Genomic DNA, 17,370 nt, shown 5'->3' with positions numbered 1-17,370 from the left:
CTGGCTCAAAAAAAACAATATGGCGGGTACAATCAAATTTTCTCGACGAAGGTAGAGGGTTGCATAATTTTATTTGGAGCAGCATTTAAGGCTTTCGAGATGTTCCGGGCCGAAAAGCTGCTTAGAAATGTTACCAGAGCGTCAAATTGTTGGAATCGTGTGCAAATTCGCCGCAAAACTCAAGATGTATTCGCGTGGAAGTTGGATGGCGCTTCGAAAGATATCCCTTTCATAGTTGTACAGAGCCCATACACTGTAAAAATACAGCCAGTGAATCCTATGGAGGTTATAGAAAACGTTGATACTGATGGTCAGTCTGTGAAGGGAAATGTTTACTTAGAAACAGACGACGACGGCGATCTTGCGCCAGATTTAAAGAATTCATTTCTGAAAGATATTGAGTTCAACGTGCGACCTGTCAGCTCCAATTCCAAGGACTATTTGGAGGTAAAAACGTTTGGGGAAAGTATTTGAAAAGAGAAAGGATATAGTGCGAACAAAAAGTTAACTAATGTTCCTATTTCACTAGAGGTATTTTTGATGCGGAACACTTGGTTACACCAGAAGTTTAGCAAGGCTATTTACTTTCGCTCCGACGAAGGGCTAACGCTCGAAACGTCAGCTTTTGTAATCGTTACGGTGGCCAATTTACCATTTCAACTTTGTTGATATATCCAAATTATTTCGTTACTCCCACCGACGTAGCCCCAAACAGTTTCTTTCGAAACTATCAACCTTTACTTTTAAAGAGCCTATCCAATCCTATCTCATCAAGGGTGCGGCTGCGTACATGTCCTACTTATGTCAAAACAGAAAATTCAACAGTTAATGTTCATATAATAACGTGCTTATTGACTGAGTTTGCTCAGGCCAGACAGCAAAATATTTCGCCCCTATTCATGACCTCAAGCCAAATATTTTCTAGTCCAGCCCTCCCACTTAGTTAATGAATACAAACCGTTTCTTTATCTTTTTTCCAAAGTGGGATATCAAATGGACCTAATAGTTATATTTCATAATTCTTATTTGAAGGTAACATGCACAGAACAACAACAATTTCAGTACCCTTCACGGAACATCACTGTGCACTTTCAAGTTCCTGCAACATGTGGTGTTGATGTTAAGGTGAGGGGTGATGCCAGCATTGAAGTCAAAGACTTAGAGGGTGGACCCTTTCAAATGGTGACTAATCAAGGTACATGCTATTTAAAGAATCTGAAAGGATCCAGCTTGAAAGCTCTGTCAAGCAATGGTGGCATTATATGTCAATCTCAGTTGCTGTTTGAACATGGATTTCTTGAAACTAAGAAGAAAGGGAATATATCTGTTAAAAAGTTACAAGGGAAGGAATTTTATTTGAAAACAGAGCATGGAGATGTTAATGTTGGAGCTACCTACCTCTTAAAGGCCAAGTTGGCATCTGAGAGTGGTTGCATTAACTTAGGAGATGTACACGGTATGTCCTAACAATGTAGAGTTATTATAATGTGAAGAGGGGGAGGGTGGTGAACAGCATTATGCTGGGGGACATTGGTTCCAAAGTAGGAAAATTTTGTTTATAAGCCAAGTGGCCCATCACATCAGCGCTTAACTCCTGTTTCCATATCATGAAGCAGCTAGGAGTATTTATACTCCCCCCAGTCCATCGTAGTGTTGCCCTCAGCATTAAATTCACTCAGTCTGATAAAAGGTGAAGAGAGGCACTGTTAGAGTAAAGGCTGATAGTTTTGAAAGAAACTGTTTGGGGCTGCATCGGTGTGGGTAACAAAATAATTTGGATATATCAACAAAGTTGATATATATTTGTGCACACACAACCCACAATTCCGCTACTCACTCCGACGAAGGGCTAACGCTCGAAACGTCAGCTTTTGTAATCGTTTCGGTGGCCAATTTACCATTTCAACTTTGTTGATATATCCAAATTATACTGTTAGAGTAAAGTGTCTTGCCCACGAGCACAACACAATGTCCTTAGCCAGGGTTTAAACCAGAGTCAAGCTCACTAATCATCACTCCCTAGTTCCAAATTAACAGAGAAGTTAACCACACTCATTTCTGAGTTTCTGAGTTGCAATGATGACCTCAATTTATTTGTCAAAAAATGATGGCAACATAGCAAGAAAAGTAAATTTAATATCACTCTTAGGGAAACAGATGAATAATTATGCATGGTAGTATGTATTTGTTTACAGTGTGTGTAAAAGAATTGGTGTATTTTGAGCCACCTTGAATCGGAGCATCCCAGTAGGAAAGAAGGAACTCCTTATGCACAGAAATTCCATGACATTTCAAAACTTCCATAGGGTTTTGTTCAACTGGATCCTTCCTTGCAGGTTTTACTGAGATTCATGTTGAGGAAGGGAACATATCAATTGGTTCAACTTCTGGTCATTTGGAAGCTTTTACAGGAAGAGGCAGCATAGATGTAAACTTATCTCAACATGAGGATGTAAAGCTAAACACAAAGGAAGGTAAATCATGTGGAAGCCAAATCAATGTGTATTTTTGAGTAGTACTAAACAAATAAGTTGGTCGTTCTGAATGAAAGTGGAATGATACATGGAAATAAAACCCTTCAAGTTATGACATGAATTGAAAATCTCATTTTTTAAAAGATTGAACATAAGAGGATGATACTGAACAATTGACAGAGCATGAATTCGTTTGCAATTTTCAACACTCATGCAGGTCCTACAAACTGTGTTTTTCTACACATACCTACATGAATACTAAGCAAATATCTCCTTGGACACTCTCTGTTTCCTGAAATTGTCTTAACTCTGTTAAGAGAGTAATAAACTGTGAACATAGAGAGACATAGTGTATTTAATGACAAACTTAGAAAATCTTCAATAACTTTTTGTGCATCGTATAACTAATTAAATTTGACCAAACATAATCTATAATTTCAGGGGAAGTCTTAGCACTAAATGTGATTGCCTGGTGTTAACGCCAGCTGTACACTTACAATTGATCACAATGTACTAAAAGCTGAAGCTTCCGTCAGATTGTGTTTGAACTGTTGTTTGTGTGAGTGGAATAACACTACTATTTGCCCCACACTATGAATCATTGACAAGACCCCCCTCCCCCCTTCATTAAAAGTCACTTGTTTGTGGCTAAGATATCATGTGAATCACAATATAACGATATTTTGGGGTAAGGGAGCGAATAGGTTAACTTAGGAATGACTGTCAACGATTTTGTCGCCGAATTTAGTTTTTGTTCTTAAATACAGGTGACATTACCATCAAGTGTTTGCAGGAATCCTTTTCTTCAGAGTTCTTGGTGAAGTCAAATCATATTCATGTCGATTCAAACATTAATGTCGTCATTGACGAAGAACGTGCAGAGGGGAACCAAACCGTCATGGCGGGAAAACTTAACAAACAAGACAAGGGGGAGGAACAGATAAAAATGATCAATGCGGAAGCAAAACTCGGTACTGTGAAGTTTGAGAAGGAAGACTGGTTTACTTCTCTCAAATTGAGTTGATATCATTGTGTAATAAACTGGGAATTTCCAACGATGAATTAAATGAAACGATAGGGATTTTAATTTTTGTTGGAGCTGATTTGACTCGTTTTATTTGTCTTACAACTGTTAGTCAACGAGGAGCCCCTCCTTTTCGGCGAAGTCCGTGACGACTCAGAAAAATCAGCAAAAAAAGAATTTATTACCAGTCGCGTGAGAACTTTTTCTACTGTTCGTAGGAGGAAATTTGGTTCATTGAAAGTGAATGTGACGTGAAATTTTCTCATTGGTCGGGAAAAAAATTCCACCTTAGGTTTTCCACCCCATCTACTCCCCCCACCCCCCCCCCCTAGAACATTCAATCAAATCCATTTTGGAACACAGTCATCTCCACTCTGCAAATCTTAAAGGTGTCCGTTATGCTGAGTCGTCTGTTGTACAAGAAGAACACTTCTTGTATGGATAATCAGGCGTGCTTGATATCATAACCATATTTTCTTGGCTATGGTGCTGCCCTGCAAGCGCCTCCCCGCGGTATGAGCTCCGAGAAAGTGTGATCCAGTGGAAGGTTGGAACAAATAAGTAAGCTTACACCTATTGTCACGGATCACACGTACAGTGTTACATTTCGTCGGTTTACAGCCGAACGTCGGCAGTTCCAGTGGGTCTTATTTCTGATTGTTGAGGGTTACAATGAACATGACTATATTTTTAAACTTTTAAGCCACGCCGTAGAAGAAAAAACTGTCGCTCTGAACAACAAAAAAGATAATCGGTGTTCATAAATATACCTTTTTCAATAGCATAGGCAGAGGAACTTCAATGCACATTATTTACAGCCCGAAAGCTTTGAAACTGGAAGGTTTGTGATTTCGGAAGGGAATGAAAATATACTGGGGAATATTGGAAGCCTCAATTGCGAGTAAATGTCCGCGGTGAAGAAACAAAGAAGATCATCATTACTGTTACTAATGGCTCTCCTTTGTTTGTGCACCAGATTATACTCTACATGTTTTACAAAACGGCAGTACCTCGACTTTGATTACATTTTAGTCAAATATTTTAGAAAGGGGATCAGTCCTTGGACCTCTTCTATTTTTACTTTACATAAATGACATTCACCTTTGTTCTGATAAACTAAAATTTTATCTCTTTGCGGATGATACTAATATACTTTATGCTGATAAGAATCTTAAGGCGATCGAGCAAACGGTTAATGTAGAGTTGAATACCGTACATGACTGGTTAACTACAAATAGGTTGACATTGAATACAAAAAAATCAAATTTCTTAATTTTTCGTCCTCATCAGAAAAAAATGCATTTTTCTCCACAAATAGGTATTTTAGATTGTGAGACAAACCGAAGAGTTAGTTTAGAGCAAAAAAGTTATATCAAATATCTAGGCGTTTTAATTGATCAAAATTTGTCATGGAAAAACCATGTTGACTCTGTTATCGTAAAAATAAGTAAAACAATAGGGATGATTGCAAAGCTGAGGTACTTCGTTCCCTCTACTATCCTTGTAAATATTTACAATTCATTAATTCTACCTTATATAACTTATGGACTCCTTGCCTGGGGCAATGCGTCAAATGCTTATTTAAACAAGATTTTAGTTCTTCAAAAGCGAGTTTTGCGCTTAATCTATTTCACCGATCGAAGAGAGCATGCCATCCCTTTATTTGCCAAAGCAAAAATTCTGCCTGTTACGTTCCTATATTATGAAGCCGTAAGTAAACTTATGTTTGACGTGCACAACCAGAGGGCTCCCATTAATATTTTGAAACTATTTACTAAGACATCTCATATTCATACCTACAATACTCGATCATCCAAATCGCAGCTCTTTAGTACAAAGTACTCTAGACTTAACCTACAAAAAAAGGCTTTCTCGCGTGTTGGTGTCAAAATTTGGAATAAGATACCGAAAGAATTCAAAACGTTATCAAAACATTCCTTTAATAAACAAATAAAAACGTCTTTATTTCAGATACTAGATAATGAAGATTCTTATCTTGATGTTGAAAAGATCTCCTCTAAACTTAAGGACTGCATAATTAAAACAAATTGATCCGATTGCTTTCAGTACTAATGTATTTGCTTCTATACTTTATTGAACAACTATTGATGTATTTGCCAGCTATGCTTCTTTTTATAATTTAACAATATCTAATTATTTAGTTTTTAATTTTCTTTATATATTGTAAATAATGTTTGTTGATGATTGACCCGCCTCGAATAGCAAATCTGCTATCTGCGGGTCAACATAATCTAAATTATTTTGTAAGAAAAAGAAAAAATAAAGTGTGTGTGTAAAGTGTAAAGGGATATCTCAAGTCCTTGCACAGTAATGATTTAATTTCACTTTCCGATTATGAACTTCACTAAAAGAATTAAAAGGGAAAATGTTTGTTAATTGCCTTCTGTATTGCACTATTAAATCTAGCTAAATATGCCAATAAAATAAATGATTATTCCAATATTCCAATCTATTATAGACGTTACAAAACTCGCCTGAGAAAACGATTTATGTAAGAGGTTCTCGAAGTATCGACAAAACCGATGTAATAAAATTGTAACTTAGACGAGCTCTATTCTATTAAACGAAAAATTGAACTTGTTACAATGAGCAGAGGGAGTATTCTTCCTATTTATAGATGGTGAACTCCTGTCAAAAGAGAATTTTTCCATACAAGGAAGAACGCAGAACTATCCTACATCGAGTCGAATAAAAAGTGCACGAAGGCGGAAAAGGAAACTGATACCCATGGATACTGTAATGCAAATATAATTATGATTCCGTCATTGACAAAAACCAAACTCAATGTGCCGCCGTTACATTTTACATATGCACAAGACGAGCAAAGAACCCTTCCTTATTTTGTAGCAACACGTCAGGTCTGTCAAACTCCACCACTAGTCCCTCATCCATAACCACTACTTTATCATAATCCATGATGGTGTTCAAGCGATGGGCGATGGTTATTACTGTGGAGTCTTTAAACCTGTTCCGTATAACGTCTTGAATGAGTCTGTCTGTCTTGAAGTCAACATTAGCAGTGGCTTCATCCAGAATGATGATCTTACTTTTCTGTAACAGCGCACGCGCTAAACACACCAATTGGCGCTCGCCGACACTGAAGTTGTTCCCAGACTCTTTCGACTTGTACTCCAGCTGTTCAGGCAATTGCTGTACCAGGCTTTTTAACTGAACATCTTCCAAAGCTCTCCACAGGTCATGATCTTGGTATAAAGAGAAAGGATCTAAGTTCTTTCTGAGGCTGCCGCTAAAGAGGACAGGATCTTGAGTAATAACGGCCATAGATCTGCGAGCTGCCTGTAGATTGAGATGCGTGATATCTATGCCATCGATGATAACCTGTTTAAATAAAATGAGGAATTCTACTAAAATGATGTTGAATAAAAATTTTTTTTTTAGGTACTAATCAAGTTGTCCTTTGCGAAAAAGTCCATTAATTGATCTTTTGTTATCATCGTAATTATCACTTTTTCGCTATCACTATCGTTTATGCAGTAAATGGTTTGAACCCGGGGGTAACATGTGAAGGTGTAGTCTGATCGTCCGGGTGAGTGTAGTCCTGAGAAGGACTGTTGTCGGTGGTAGTGACTGACGTTTCGACAACCTGTGCGGAAGTCATCATCAGAGTCAAGTGAATGATTGTTGTCAGTAGAATGTTCTTATTCCAGTTCGTGTGAAATGATCGGTTGGTTTTCCCGTGATGTTATTGGCTGTAAGACTCAAGTGACGTAAGTCGGTCGTGATTGGTCTGTTTCGATCTGTTGGTAATATCAATATCCGCGTCGCCCACGAACCCATCACCACACTACGTCAGTTACTAACCAACGTTAAAGACAAAGACGAACCGAGGAACAGACAGGGAACGATTTATAAGATCAGTTGTTCCGACTGCCAAGCCTCCTACATCGGTGAGACTGGCAGAAACCTCACATAACAAGACTGACTGAACACAGACGGGCGACGAGGAAAGGTGATGTCAGCAATCACATTGCTGAACACCATCGACTTACCAACCACAACTTTGACTGGGACTCTGCGCAATGCCTAACCTACAGCACTGACTATTTTCAACGACTGACTCTGGAAAGCTGGTTTATTAACTTCGAACAGACTCCCCTAAACAGATGTCAACAACTACCCGCTCCATACAAACGACTCATTCACGACATAAACATCACAAACGACCGAAAAAGAACGACCTAACTTTACCGACAGATCGAAACAGACCAATCACGACCGACTTACGTCACTTGAGTCTTACAGCCAATAACATCACGGGAAAACCAACCGATCATTTCACACGAACTGGAATAAGAACATTCTACTGACAACAATCATTCACTTGACTCTGATGATGACTTCCGCACAGGTTGTCGAAACGTCAGTCACTACCATCGACAACACTCCTTCTCAGGACTACACTCACCCGGACGATCAGACTACACCTTCACTATCGTTTATATTGTTAATACTCATTACCAACAGTTTTAACATAGTTTCAAGAAAAACCATAATTCGCGTGACAGGAAAAAGATAAAAGAACCTATCTTAAAGTGTACCTTACGCTGACACTCTTTTCTTACCTCGCCTTCAGGTTCTGGTATTCTGAACAAAGCCGCAACTAATGATGATTTTCCAGCGCCCGTACGACCTGCGACACCAACTTTCTCCTTATCAGCAACACATAAACTTATTCTGTTCAAAGTTGGTGGTGCTCCCTTCAAGTATGATAGAGATAAGTCCCGCAGTGATAAACTGCCTGCTGTTGGCCACGACTCAGGAGGTAGGCACTCTAAGCTGTACCCTGGTTCAGATTCAATTTGAGTGTAAGTAAACACCCTTTCTACTGAGGTCATGTAGTTTTCTGTCTCTGAGGCGACACGGATACCATACTGTGCTGCTTCCAAAGTGTCGGCTGCGAAGGAAAGAGACATTCCTGCCAAAGCTAAAAAATAAGAACGGTTTCTTAATTGTTTTTAATCCCACTCAAACAAAAGATGGTGAAATAGAAATGAAGAGGTTATGCTCTTTGATGATGTACAAAGAGAGTACTTCAGATTGCTTTTTTCCAAATAAACATAATTTGAAAAGTAAATAGCATTGACTGAAAATGCAGAGAGGAGGAGCCTATCTGGGAGACTGAGGCTAACGACCGGAAAAGGCTCCTACAAGAAAGAGCGCGTCAGGTGAACAATTTTAAATGATTAAGCGATGAGTTTTAACTGAAAAAAGAGTGGACGATTCAGTAGCACCAGCCTGAGGATATATACCTGGGTTTTGTGTTGCAAACAAAGCTCCAGCCGACACAGAAGTGACAAGAAAATTACACAAGCAATCTCCTCGAAAAGCTAGCCATCTTGTTGAGGCCTTCCATAAAATCAGGGCTGACGTATTCTTGTCTTGATACCTGAAAAATGACCAAAACATTGATGTGTTCTTCTTACAGGCCCTGTGTCTCAGCATTAAGGTCCATTGTACTACGTTGAGCCAACCATTCCATTCAAAATTGCCTTAATCTCAGCTCAAATTAAAAAAAAAAAAAAAGAAATGAAAAGAGAAAACCTAACGTAGTTAGTCTAATCTATAAACAACAAAACTAACCTTCAAACTATCTTTTTAGCCCCTCCCACCCCTGCCATCTCGGTCAAAAAACTAAAATTTTGTAACAATATGGAGAAAATATTGAATAAATACCCCTTACCAGCCGAGTTCGAGGTCCATACTGCTAGGTACCGACTGAATTTTTTCCGATGGATTTCATGCCCCAAGCGAGAACTGCTCAGGACATAAATCCGCTCGGAAAAATACAAGGTTCCCTAACTTTCATGACAGACGGTGAAAACGAGGTAGGTTGTTTCTTATATCTCAGGGTTAAAATAGAGGGAGAAGACTTCAGAAAAGTTTTAAAATTAAGGGGGCCGTACGGTGAAATGATTCCCTGCAGTTTTGATCATTTCAATTTCTACTATCCCTGGTATTCAATATATCAATCAAATAATCATTCGCAATTGAATTGTCTACAACTCACAACGTCTCCCCTTTCCATACTTATGATCAGTGTCTAAAACGATAACTTGGAGAGAAATCCTCTGTGGAATGCAATGTATCATTCAATGCAAGCAGACAGATTTTACAACTCGTGATAGCGTCGATTTACACTAGAGGGTACTCACCTATAAAATGTTTGTAGAAAGTTTTCTTCCATTCCAGATGATCTTATCACCTCTAATCCAGCCATAGTATCAGCAAGAAGGGAATACACTGGACTGCATGTTACAGCTTCAAGCCGCCTGATCTCTCGACCGGACTTCAGATAATATTTAGTCAGGTAGATAAACAGTACTGTTAATGGAGTAGAAGTAATAAAGAGCCAAACATTGGATACTGCTGAAAGAATGGTGGCACCGAGAAAGTAAAGACATAATTGAATGGCAAACAGAAACTGTCCTGGAAGCAGGTCATCCATGCTACCGATATCTTTGGAGAAACGGTTTAAAATGCGCCCAACTGGATTAGTGTCAAAAAATAATACTGGTGCTTTGAGAACTGCGTTTGTCATCTGGTCATGAAGGTTTCTTGATGCTCTCAATGCAGTGACATAGAAACAAAACGAAGAGACGACTGTAATAAGCAAGGAAACAATAGCTATTGATCCGTACACCGAAAGAGTGATATAGTTCTTTTGCTGTTCAAATGGCATTTCTGTCATCCTCGAGACCCACCAGAAGGGTGCTATCCACAACACTGAGAAGAGACAAAACATTCAATGGCGAGTATAAATTTCTCGACAAAAGACTGTCATACATAGTTTTAAAGCTAAACGATGTTTCGCCACGGCTAACTTCATTGATTTGCTGAAGAAGGCGAGTTTGATAAGTGATCGTCTTTGTTACAATGATGATAAAATAGGTTTATATTAATTGATAGCTTTTTGAAATTTAGAATGATGTGACGAGATCGTGAAGTTGTACCATCCTACATGATTCGAATCGCACTTCTAGGCCATGGATTATCACACCCTTTTAAAAATTATCAAGCGATTCACAAGTACATATTACTTCGATCAAGACAGATTACTTTTATTCAAAGGAATTTTAGACAATACTAAAGATGATTTGAGCCGGTGAGGTTCCTGCCATAATCGTGGAAAGTTCCAATTATTTCAGTGGATTGGGTCCTAAAAATAAACTGCAAGTGATCATTGCTTACCTGGAACAAAAGCCAACAAAACGGCAAGGCTTGCTATCATGATAGTTGATAATGCAGCTCTGAAATATCTCCAGTACAACAACAACTTCACACTACCAATCATTCTGTCCTCCGCATCATCTGTGAGATCTACTCTCTCCCACTCTGTTTGAGGGACAGTCATTGATTTGTGAGTGTCTTTCCAAGAAACTGAAGCCATTTCAAGATCATTTTTCTCTACGCTGGGGTCGCCTTTGGCTTCACACTGAAAAGAGCGGAGGCCCGTGCCGTGTTGAAATACCTGACCATATGTACCTTTACCCACAACGGAACCGTTCTCAAGCACCACAATGCTGTCAGTCCTTTTCAGGAACTGTAACTGATGAGTAGCCAGAATACGTATTCTTCCGCTTAGAAACTCCTTGATACACCTTTCGAATAGATGTTTGCCGACTTTGGCATCTACTGCGCTGAGTGGATCATCCAATAAGTAAATGTCCGCATCACTGTAAATTGCGCGTGCTAGACTGACTCTAGCACGCTGACCACCGCTTAGGATGACTCCGCGTTGGCCAATTTCCGTTAGATCGCCTTTTGGAAAACGTTTAATATCTTTCTCTAGGTCACAGACCACGACAACTTCATTGAACTTTTCTGCAACAAACTGTCTCCCAAAGACAATATTTTCTCGCACTGAGCCCGAATAAACCCAAGGAATTTGGGATACGAAAGCTATTTTTCCAATACAAGAAACACGACCAGATGATACGGGAAGTTCGCCCAGAATACTAAGTAGTAAAGTTGTTTTTCCGCTTCCAACTGGCCCTGTCAAGCCCATAAGCTGCCCATCAGCAACTTCTAACGAGACATTTTGCAACGAAGGAAGTTCTGACGTTTTCCTCCAAGAACACGAAACTTTGTCCAGGGTAACCTTTGGCAGATGGTTGTCGGTTATCGGTTTAAGCTTTCGAGCACCAACTAAGAACGGTTTTCCATTTTTAAAGCTATCAATTCTGACAAAATCCGATCGCTTTCTTTGGTTTTTAAAGGACATTAATTTATCTTTGTGATCTCTTTGCATCTTTGACGTGGAGTTTATCTCCAGTAACCTCTGCATTCTGCTGCATGCCGTTCTTGCGTCGGCAATGAAGCGCAGTGAATAGACAAGGAATATCGTCACCACCAGTTTAGTGTTACCTAACACGGACAGCAGTGTAAAAGCCTTGAATGAGGTCAGTAGATTCCCTGTAAGGAGCAGCGTCACGACTGAAATAAAACCTGCAATCGTGGAGCTGGTGAAGTACAGTGCGTAGGTACTGGAGATGAAGAATCCTCGTATACGAACCAGAGAGATCTCTTTCCTGTGGAGAATACATTGAAGAAATGAAATTCGGGCATGTGATTGTTTCTTAACTATCTGCTATTTCATTCCTTTATGGTGGGGCTATCTCCATGTTTAATCGATGGATGAAAATCTATAATTACGTTTCCACACAAAATGCATGAACAGTGCATCTGTAAAATTATATTTCATCGAGTGATTAATCAAGGGCTAAACACCTTGAGATCTTTTAAGCTCTGCACTTAAGAAAGTGTTCACGAGAGCAGCAGGCAGTCATAATACATGCCATCACACCGATTTCAATGAAAATTCGCCAGTTCAAAGGATCTACCCCAAAACTCAAAATGACAAACTGGTTTCTGCTTTCGTTATTTACAGGGGAAGATAGACCACCATCCCGGTTTTTCTAGGTTATCACTAAGAAATTGCCTCAAAATAGGTAAAATGTAAGAAGCTCTTACTGCAACTGTATTTAACAAATTACTTTGACGGCTTGCATACGCATGGGTACACCCTTAATAAATGTACGATACAAGTTTCAATCGATTTGATTGGCGTTTTGTCAACCAACAGAAGTGAATAAATTATTGTGTTTTGACGATTATAGATTCACTCAAAAATTTGGTAACTTTAAGGTTAAATATCTCTCCTTGCCAGAAAGCTACAACACTAATTTGAATCTCCCTTTCTAGTCCATTACTTCATCTCTGAAAATCATTAAAAAAATCTTTGGACACCACACTATCATATTTTTGCGCAGAAGGCCTTTTGAAATCTGGAACTTTGAAAGCTTCTCTCAGCTACACCCGGTCACGCAATTCTAGCTGTAAGCAGTTATTTAGGTAAGTATACCATCATTTTCTAGCTCGTTAAACAAGATAATTAGTCAAGGAAGGTACGAAATGTAAACAACTACCCAGATTCTTGGTAGAAATTGGAAAATTTCACGTTTAAAGAGAAGCATGTAAGTGAAATATTGATGGAAGGGGTGTACCGTTTCTCCCTTCTGTCGTTTATTTTGGAGATTTGCCGAAAATAGGCAAATATGGCTTTCTTACCGCAATAGACATTTATTAGTCGTTGATTTGTTTGTTTATTATCTCAGTTTACAATCATGAGATTGTAACAGGAGAGGAAATTTTAAAGTCACATGCCGCATTCTTGTTGATATACAAGTTCTCGAGTACAACAACTTCGGCTTTTATATACAGTGGATGACGAGAAACTCTGCTCTCTCGCTTGAAAGGAGATATCAATGGCCCAATCAAGTTCATATATTGCGTTATTTCTCCAGAAAATAAGACTGGGAAGTGTTGTTCTTGCTACTTATCACCATAATGAAATTTCCACACAAAAATGGTATTTATAGCGTGCATTTCATGGCCTTCGGAAGTTAGCGAGAGTATGCATGCCTTCATGCTAACACGTTTTGTGTTAGCGTGTGGAGTGTCCTGAGACTCCAGTTGAGTATGTTAAGGAGTGTCCTCCTTGATATATTCATCAAGTGTGACACTACTCGGCGGTGCTTTAGTTCACATTTTCGGCTTATTTTATTGCAGCAATATGCCCTCGAGCCCAAACTCTCCACAAAGCCAGAAGTCTTTGGAGACGGAGAAAGTTTTCGAGCGGTTTAAATCCTCCTAGATCAAAAGGTCGAAAGCCTTGCATCAGGTTTTGTCTCCCAAACAAGCAGCGGAACTCAGAAGTTAGAAAGAGCGGCTGAAGCGGGAAGGTTGAAATTTCAAGGCAACAAGGACCAGTTACTTTTTAATTCTGAACTGCAAGGGACTCTGGACGATACCGCCAATTTCCTGGCTGCGCGGGACGTCGAGAAAGCCGGCGAGAAGGTGGAAGAACTGAAGAAAAGTCTACGCCATCGTCAAAAGATTATCAAACTTGCTGATAAGAGCGAGGCCGTTTGGCTGGCTGTTAAAGAATACCAAACCGAGGAGCTCGTGAGTGACTCAGAGGACGAGAAGGGGATCAAAAGAGCGCAAGAAAGAGCTCTAAAGCAGAAGAAACAAAATGCCTTTAAAAGAACAGAGAAAGCCAAGAATTCCTCTAACGCTCCCAGTTCTCGCTCTGGCGACGATAGGAGACTTTTTCGAGGTATGCTCATTGCCCTTTCTTTGATTTTAAGCGTGGCAGGCAATTGCTCTCACTCTGCCTGCCTTATAGTTTGTGTCTATTTGTATGCGTCAGCGTTCTGGAGAAGGAAAATAGTTTTCCTGCAGACGAACGTAGTGAGGGAGAAGGAAAGTGACCTTTCATAATTATCAAGCCCTTTTTCAAGGTGACACCACCAGAATGTTCCAAAAAAACCTTTATCATTACAACTGCCTAGTTTTAGTCGGCAAGTTTATTTGCATCTGTCATTATTTTCCCTGAATGTTATGGCCTTTCCTGCGTGAATGTACAAGGCAAATGTTACATGGCACTCTTGGGGGTTTGGCGTTGCGCAGTGTCGGGCTCAAGTGTGTAGGTCTCGTGTAAAACATTTCTTTACAATGGCAACTTATGCTTGTGCTACTTTTTTTATCACCATGATTCAACCAATATTTTTTGGGCCGGAAACTTTTGTAAAAGATAAAGTAGACACGTTACGTGTACGAGTCCGTAATGTGTTTGAGGGTTAAAGATGTTGTCGTGACCCCAAACACATCCAAACGCGTTCATGTAACGACTGAAAAATGTCACGCACGTACAACACCTTAGGCACACCTTGCGTCGTTATGGATGCCCTGTATTTGCTTTACCAAGTCTGTTACACCCAAACACATCACGTACTCATGCATGTAACGTCCCAAAAATGTCACTGATGCACAACGTCCTGGGAACACCTTGACGCTTGCTTCACACTATGCGTACAGGTCGAAAATGTATATTTAAATAAGTAAGATTTGCCATACTTATAAATACTCCTCGATGAAATCTGCTGTTAGACGAAACGCGTAGGAGATTAAATCAAGTATTGTCACAAATTTATCATTCAAAAAAAGGTTTCGATTTAAAAACAAAATAAAACAAAACAAAACTGTAATCTGGCTCCCAAGCCGGGGGGAGTCAAGGGCTGCTTTGCAGCACTTTTTGAAGTTTACCCATCCGCACAAACAATGATCAAATATACCATGACCGGCATACAGGCATTGAACAACTTCTGGTACGAGAATGGAGCTTTGAGAATGTGGCGTGTTTGTGATGATGGAGGTGAAAAGTTTTCTGGCGCAGACCAGGTGGTACGGTTTGGAACACCCCAAGGTCCCATTAGGTCCGTCACAATGGAAAGCTTCAGCAACCCAAACGTAGAAGCAGGTGGTTATCTGCATCCTGCGCAGATGTCTGAACCTGGGCCATCACGGGAACTACCCAGTCCGTCGCAGGCTGAAGAAGAAAGCTAGATATTTCTTGTCAAGAGGAGGGGTGCATCATGGTGCTTCAGTAGTTCGCTTCCCTCCAAAAGCACCTTGACATCGGTAATCACTGGGTGAAGCTGGCGAAAGAATCCGCCTACGACAGGATCAAGAGAAAATGGATGGAGGCTGTCCGTTCCGTGGTTGTTGGCTGCTACGTTCACGGTCAGACCTCACCCAAAGATCCGGACGAACAATCGCGGGTGGACCTAGCACGAGCCCCTCGGAAAAGACGGAAATTAGTTGCCTTCTCTCAGAAAGCATAGAATCATCTCGTAGACGTGTTCTGGACAGGAGAGGAAATTCGTAAGAAAGCAACAGCTTCAGATGTGGCTTCCCAAATGAAGAATTTAAATGACGACACTGGCCAGAAAATGATCTCCAGGACTGAGTAGCTGACGGAGCAGCAGATAGGTCGATACTTCAGCCGACTATCTGCCCTAAACAGAACTGGTTTACTGCCGAGGTCCCCCGCTGTAAGCATGACTGAGGACGAAGAGGCTGATGCGGATGACCAAGCCTCAGATGTTAAAACTGACCGAACAAGGCAGAAGATGAGGAGGAACCTTGAACTTTAGATTATTCAATTGTCCTTTTACAGTTGCCAGGTGCTGGAGGTAGATTTATTTATTAATTGTGCATCATAATTCGTTCTTTGATTTGCAAGCAAAAAGAGCTCAGCTAATCGTGAAAATTTATGGCCATTTTTTAATATACAGTTAGCCCGATTCAGACTCTCTAGGAATCCATATCTGATTCAATTTTCGTAACTTTTTAGCATATGTGAAGTGGGAAAATTTAGTCGAAAACCTCAGGGTAGAGCACAGCTACCATTAGGTTACTAAAAATAGATCTTTGCCTCTCGCTTTTCGCTCAAATTTATTGTCATGCTTCCGAAAAAAACTGCATCTCTTTAGGATTTTTTTCATCACTACCTAACTTGAATGGAAACTTCAACGGAGCCTATCGATCAAAATATTGCGGCCTCACTCTTTAAGTCACGCAGTTTAAGATCGAGCGTGTGAGAGATGCTTATTTTACTCATGTTGTTACAGCACGTTTAAAAAAAAATGCAGATTTCCTTTGATCAATAAGCAAGCAAATAGCAAGAGATCTGCAGAACTTCTAAATTTCCTTTCAAGTGGGAAGGCAGAGCTTCTCGTCTGTACTGCAAACGGAAACTTGTATGTCAACAAGAATGCGGCATGTGACTTTAAAACCTCCTCTCCTGTTACAATTTTCTTTAAACTGTGATAATCAACAAAAAAATCAAAGACTAATAAATGTCTATTGCCGTAAGAAAGCCATGTTTGCCTATTTTCGGCGAATCTCCAACATAAACGACAGGGGGGAGAAACGGTACTACTCTTCTATCAATATTTCGCCTACATGCTTCTCTTTAAACGTGAAATTTTCCAATTTCTACCAAGAATCTGGAAAGTTACTTACATTTCGTAGCTTCCTTGACTAATTATCTTGTTTATCGAGCTAGAAAATGATGGTATACTTGTCTAAATAAATGCTTACAGCTAGAATAGCGTGACAGGTGTAGTTGAGAGAAGCTTTTTAAAGTCGCAGATTTTGTAGCGTTTACGGCGACCAAAAATCTAAATTCTCGAGTTCAAGGGAGTGTCGCTGCAAAACGCGGTTAACGAGGTGTTTGGGTCTATTTTACAGATCGAAATGACAAACCAAAGTTGACCGTTCGCACGAATCTTTATTCTTGAAAGGCAATGGACCACGAACCACAATCAACGATGGCAATAACGGTTATTCTCACAGTCAATCAATCTATAAAACGATCGATCGTAAACTGAAACAACAATACAACGAAGTTCTATCAATCTAATGAAAAGCCGCGGAATACATAATCAAAGAATCGCATGTCAAATACTGGACTCTAACGTCGAT

General features: G+C 39.8%; 2 protein-coding genes and 1 pseudogene across 5 annotated transcripts in view; 2 read left to right on the top strand and 1 right to left on the bottom strand.

Moving 5' to 3' along the window:
* Window positions 1-2: 2 nt before the first annotated feature.
* LOC111344912 (protein FAM185A) lies at window positions 3-3,572 on the top strand. Its single transcript, XM_088753810.1, has 4 exons — window positions 3-447; window positions 1,033-1,456; window positions 2,337-2,474; window positions 3,242-3,572. The coding sequence occupies exons 1-4, from the start codon at window positions 100-102 to the stop codon at window positions 3,496-3,498; spliced, it is 1,167 nt and encodes a 388-aa protein (XP_088609936.1). The 5' UTR covers window positions 3-99; the 3' UTR covers window positions 3,499-3,572.
* Window positions 3,573-4,865: 1,293 nt separating this feature from the next.
* LOC148735487 (ATP-binding cassette sub-family C member 4-like) overlaps window positions 4,866-17,370 on the bottom strand; it is a 51,342-nt gene continuing 38,837 nt past the window's right edge. For 3 of the 4 annotated variants that reach the window (XM_088752601.1, XM_088752598.1, XM_088752600.1), the window contains 5 exons: window positions 10,729-12,068; window positions 9,693-10,263; window positions 8,790-8,926; window positions 8,103-8,464; window positions 4,866-6,858 (listed from right to left, as the gene is read on the bottom strand). In XM_088752601.1, coding sequence (XP_088608727.1) covers window positions 6,322-6,858; window positions 8,103-8,464; window positions 8,790-8,926; window positions 9,693-10,263; window positions 10,729-12,068 — 2,947 coding nt within the window. In that variant the 3' untranslated portion in view covers window positions 4,866-6,321. The remainder of the gene's footprint in view (window positions 6,859-8,102; window positions 8,465-8,789; window positions 8,927-9,692; window positions 10,264-10,728; window positions 12,069-17,370) is intronic. The other variant, XM_088752599.1, reaches the window with a different exon arrangement.
* Window positions 13,189-14,322, top strand: LOC148735490 (uncharacterized; annotated as a pseudogene).

Source organism: Stylophora pistillata, chromosome 3 (assembly GCF_964205215.1).
Source record: "Stylophora pistillata chromosome 3, jaStyPist1.2, whole genome shotgun sequence".
Classification (NCBI taxonomy): domain Eukaryota; kingdom Metazoa; phylum Cnidaria; class Anthozoa; order Scleractinia; family Pocilloporidae; genus Stylophora; species Stylophora pistillata.
Note: the sequence above shows the minus strand (reverse complement) of the source record. Positions and strands in the feature narration are given on the sequence as shown.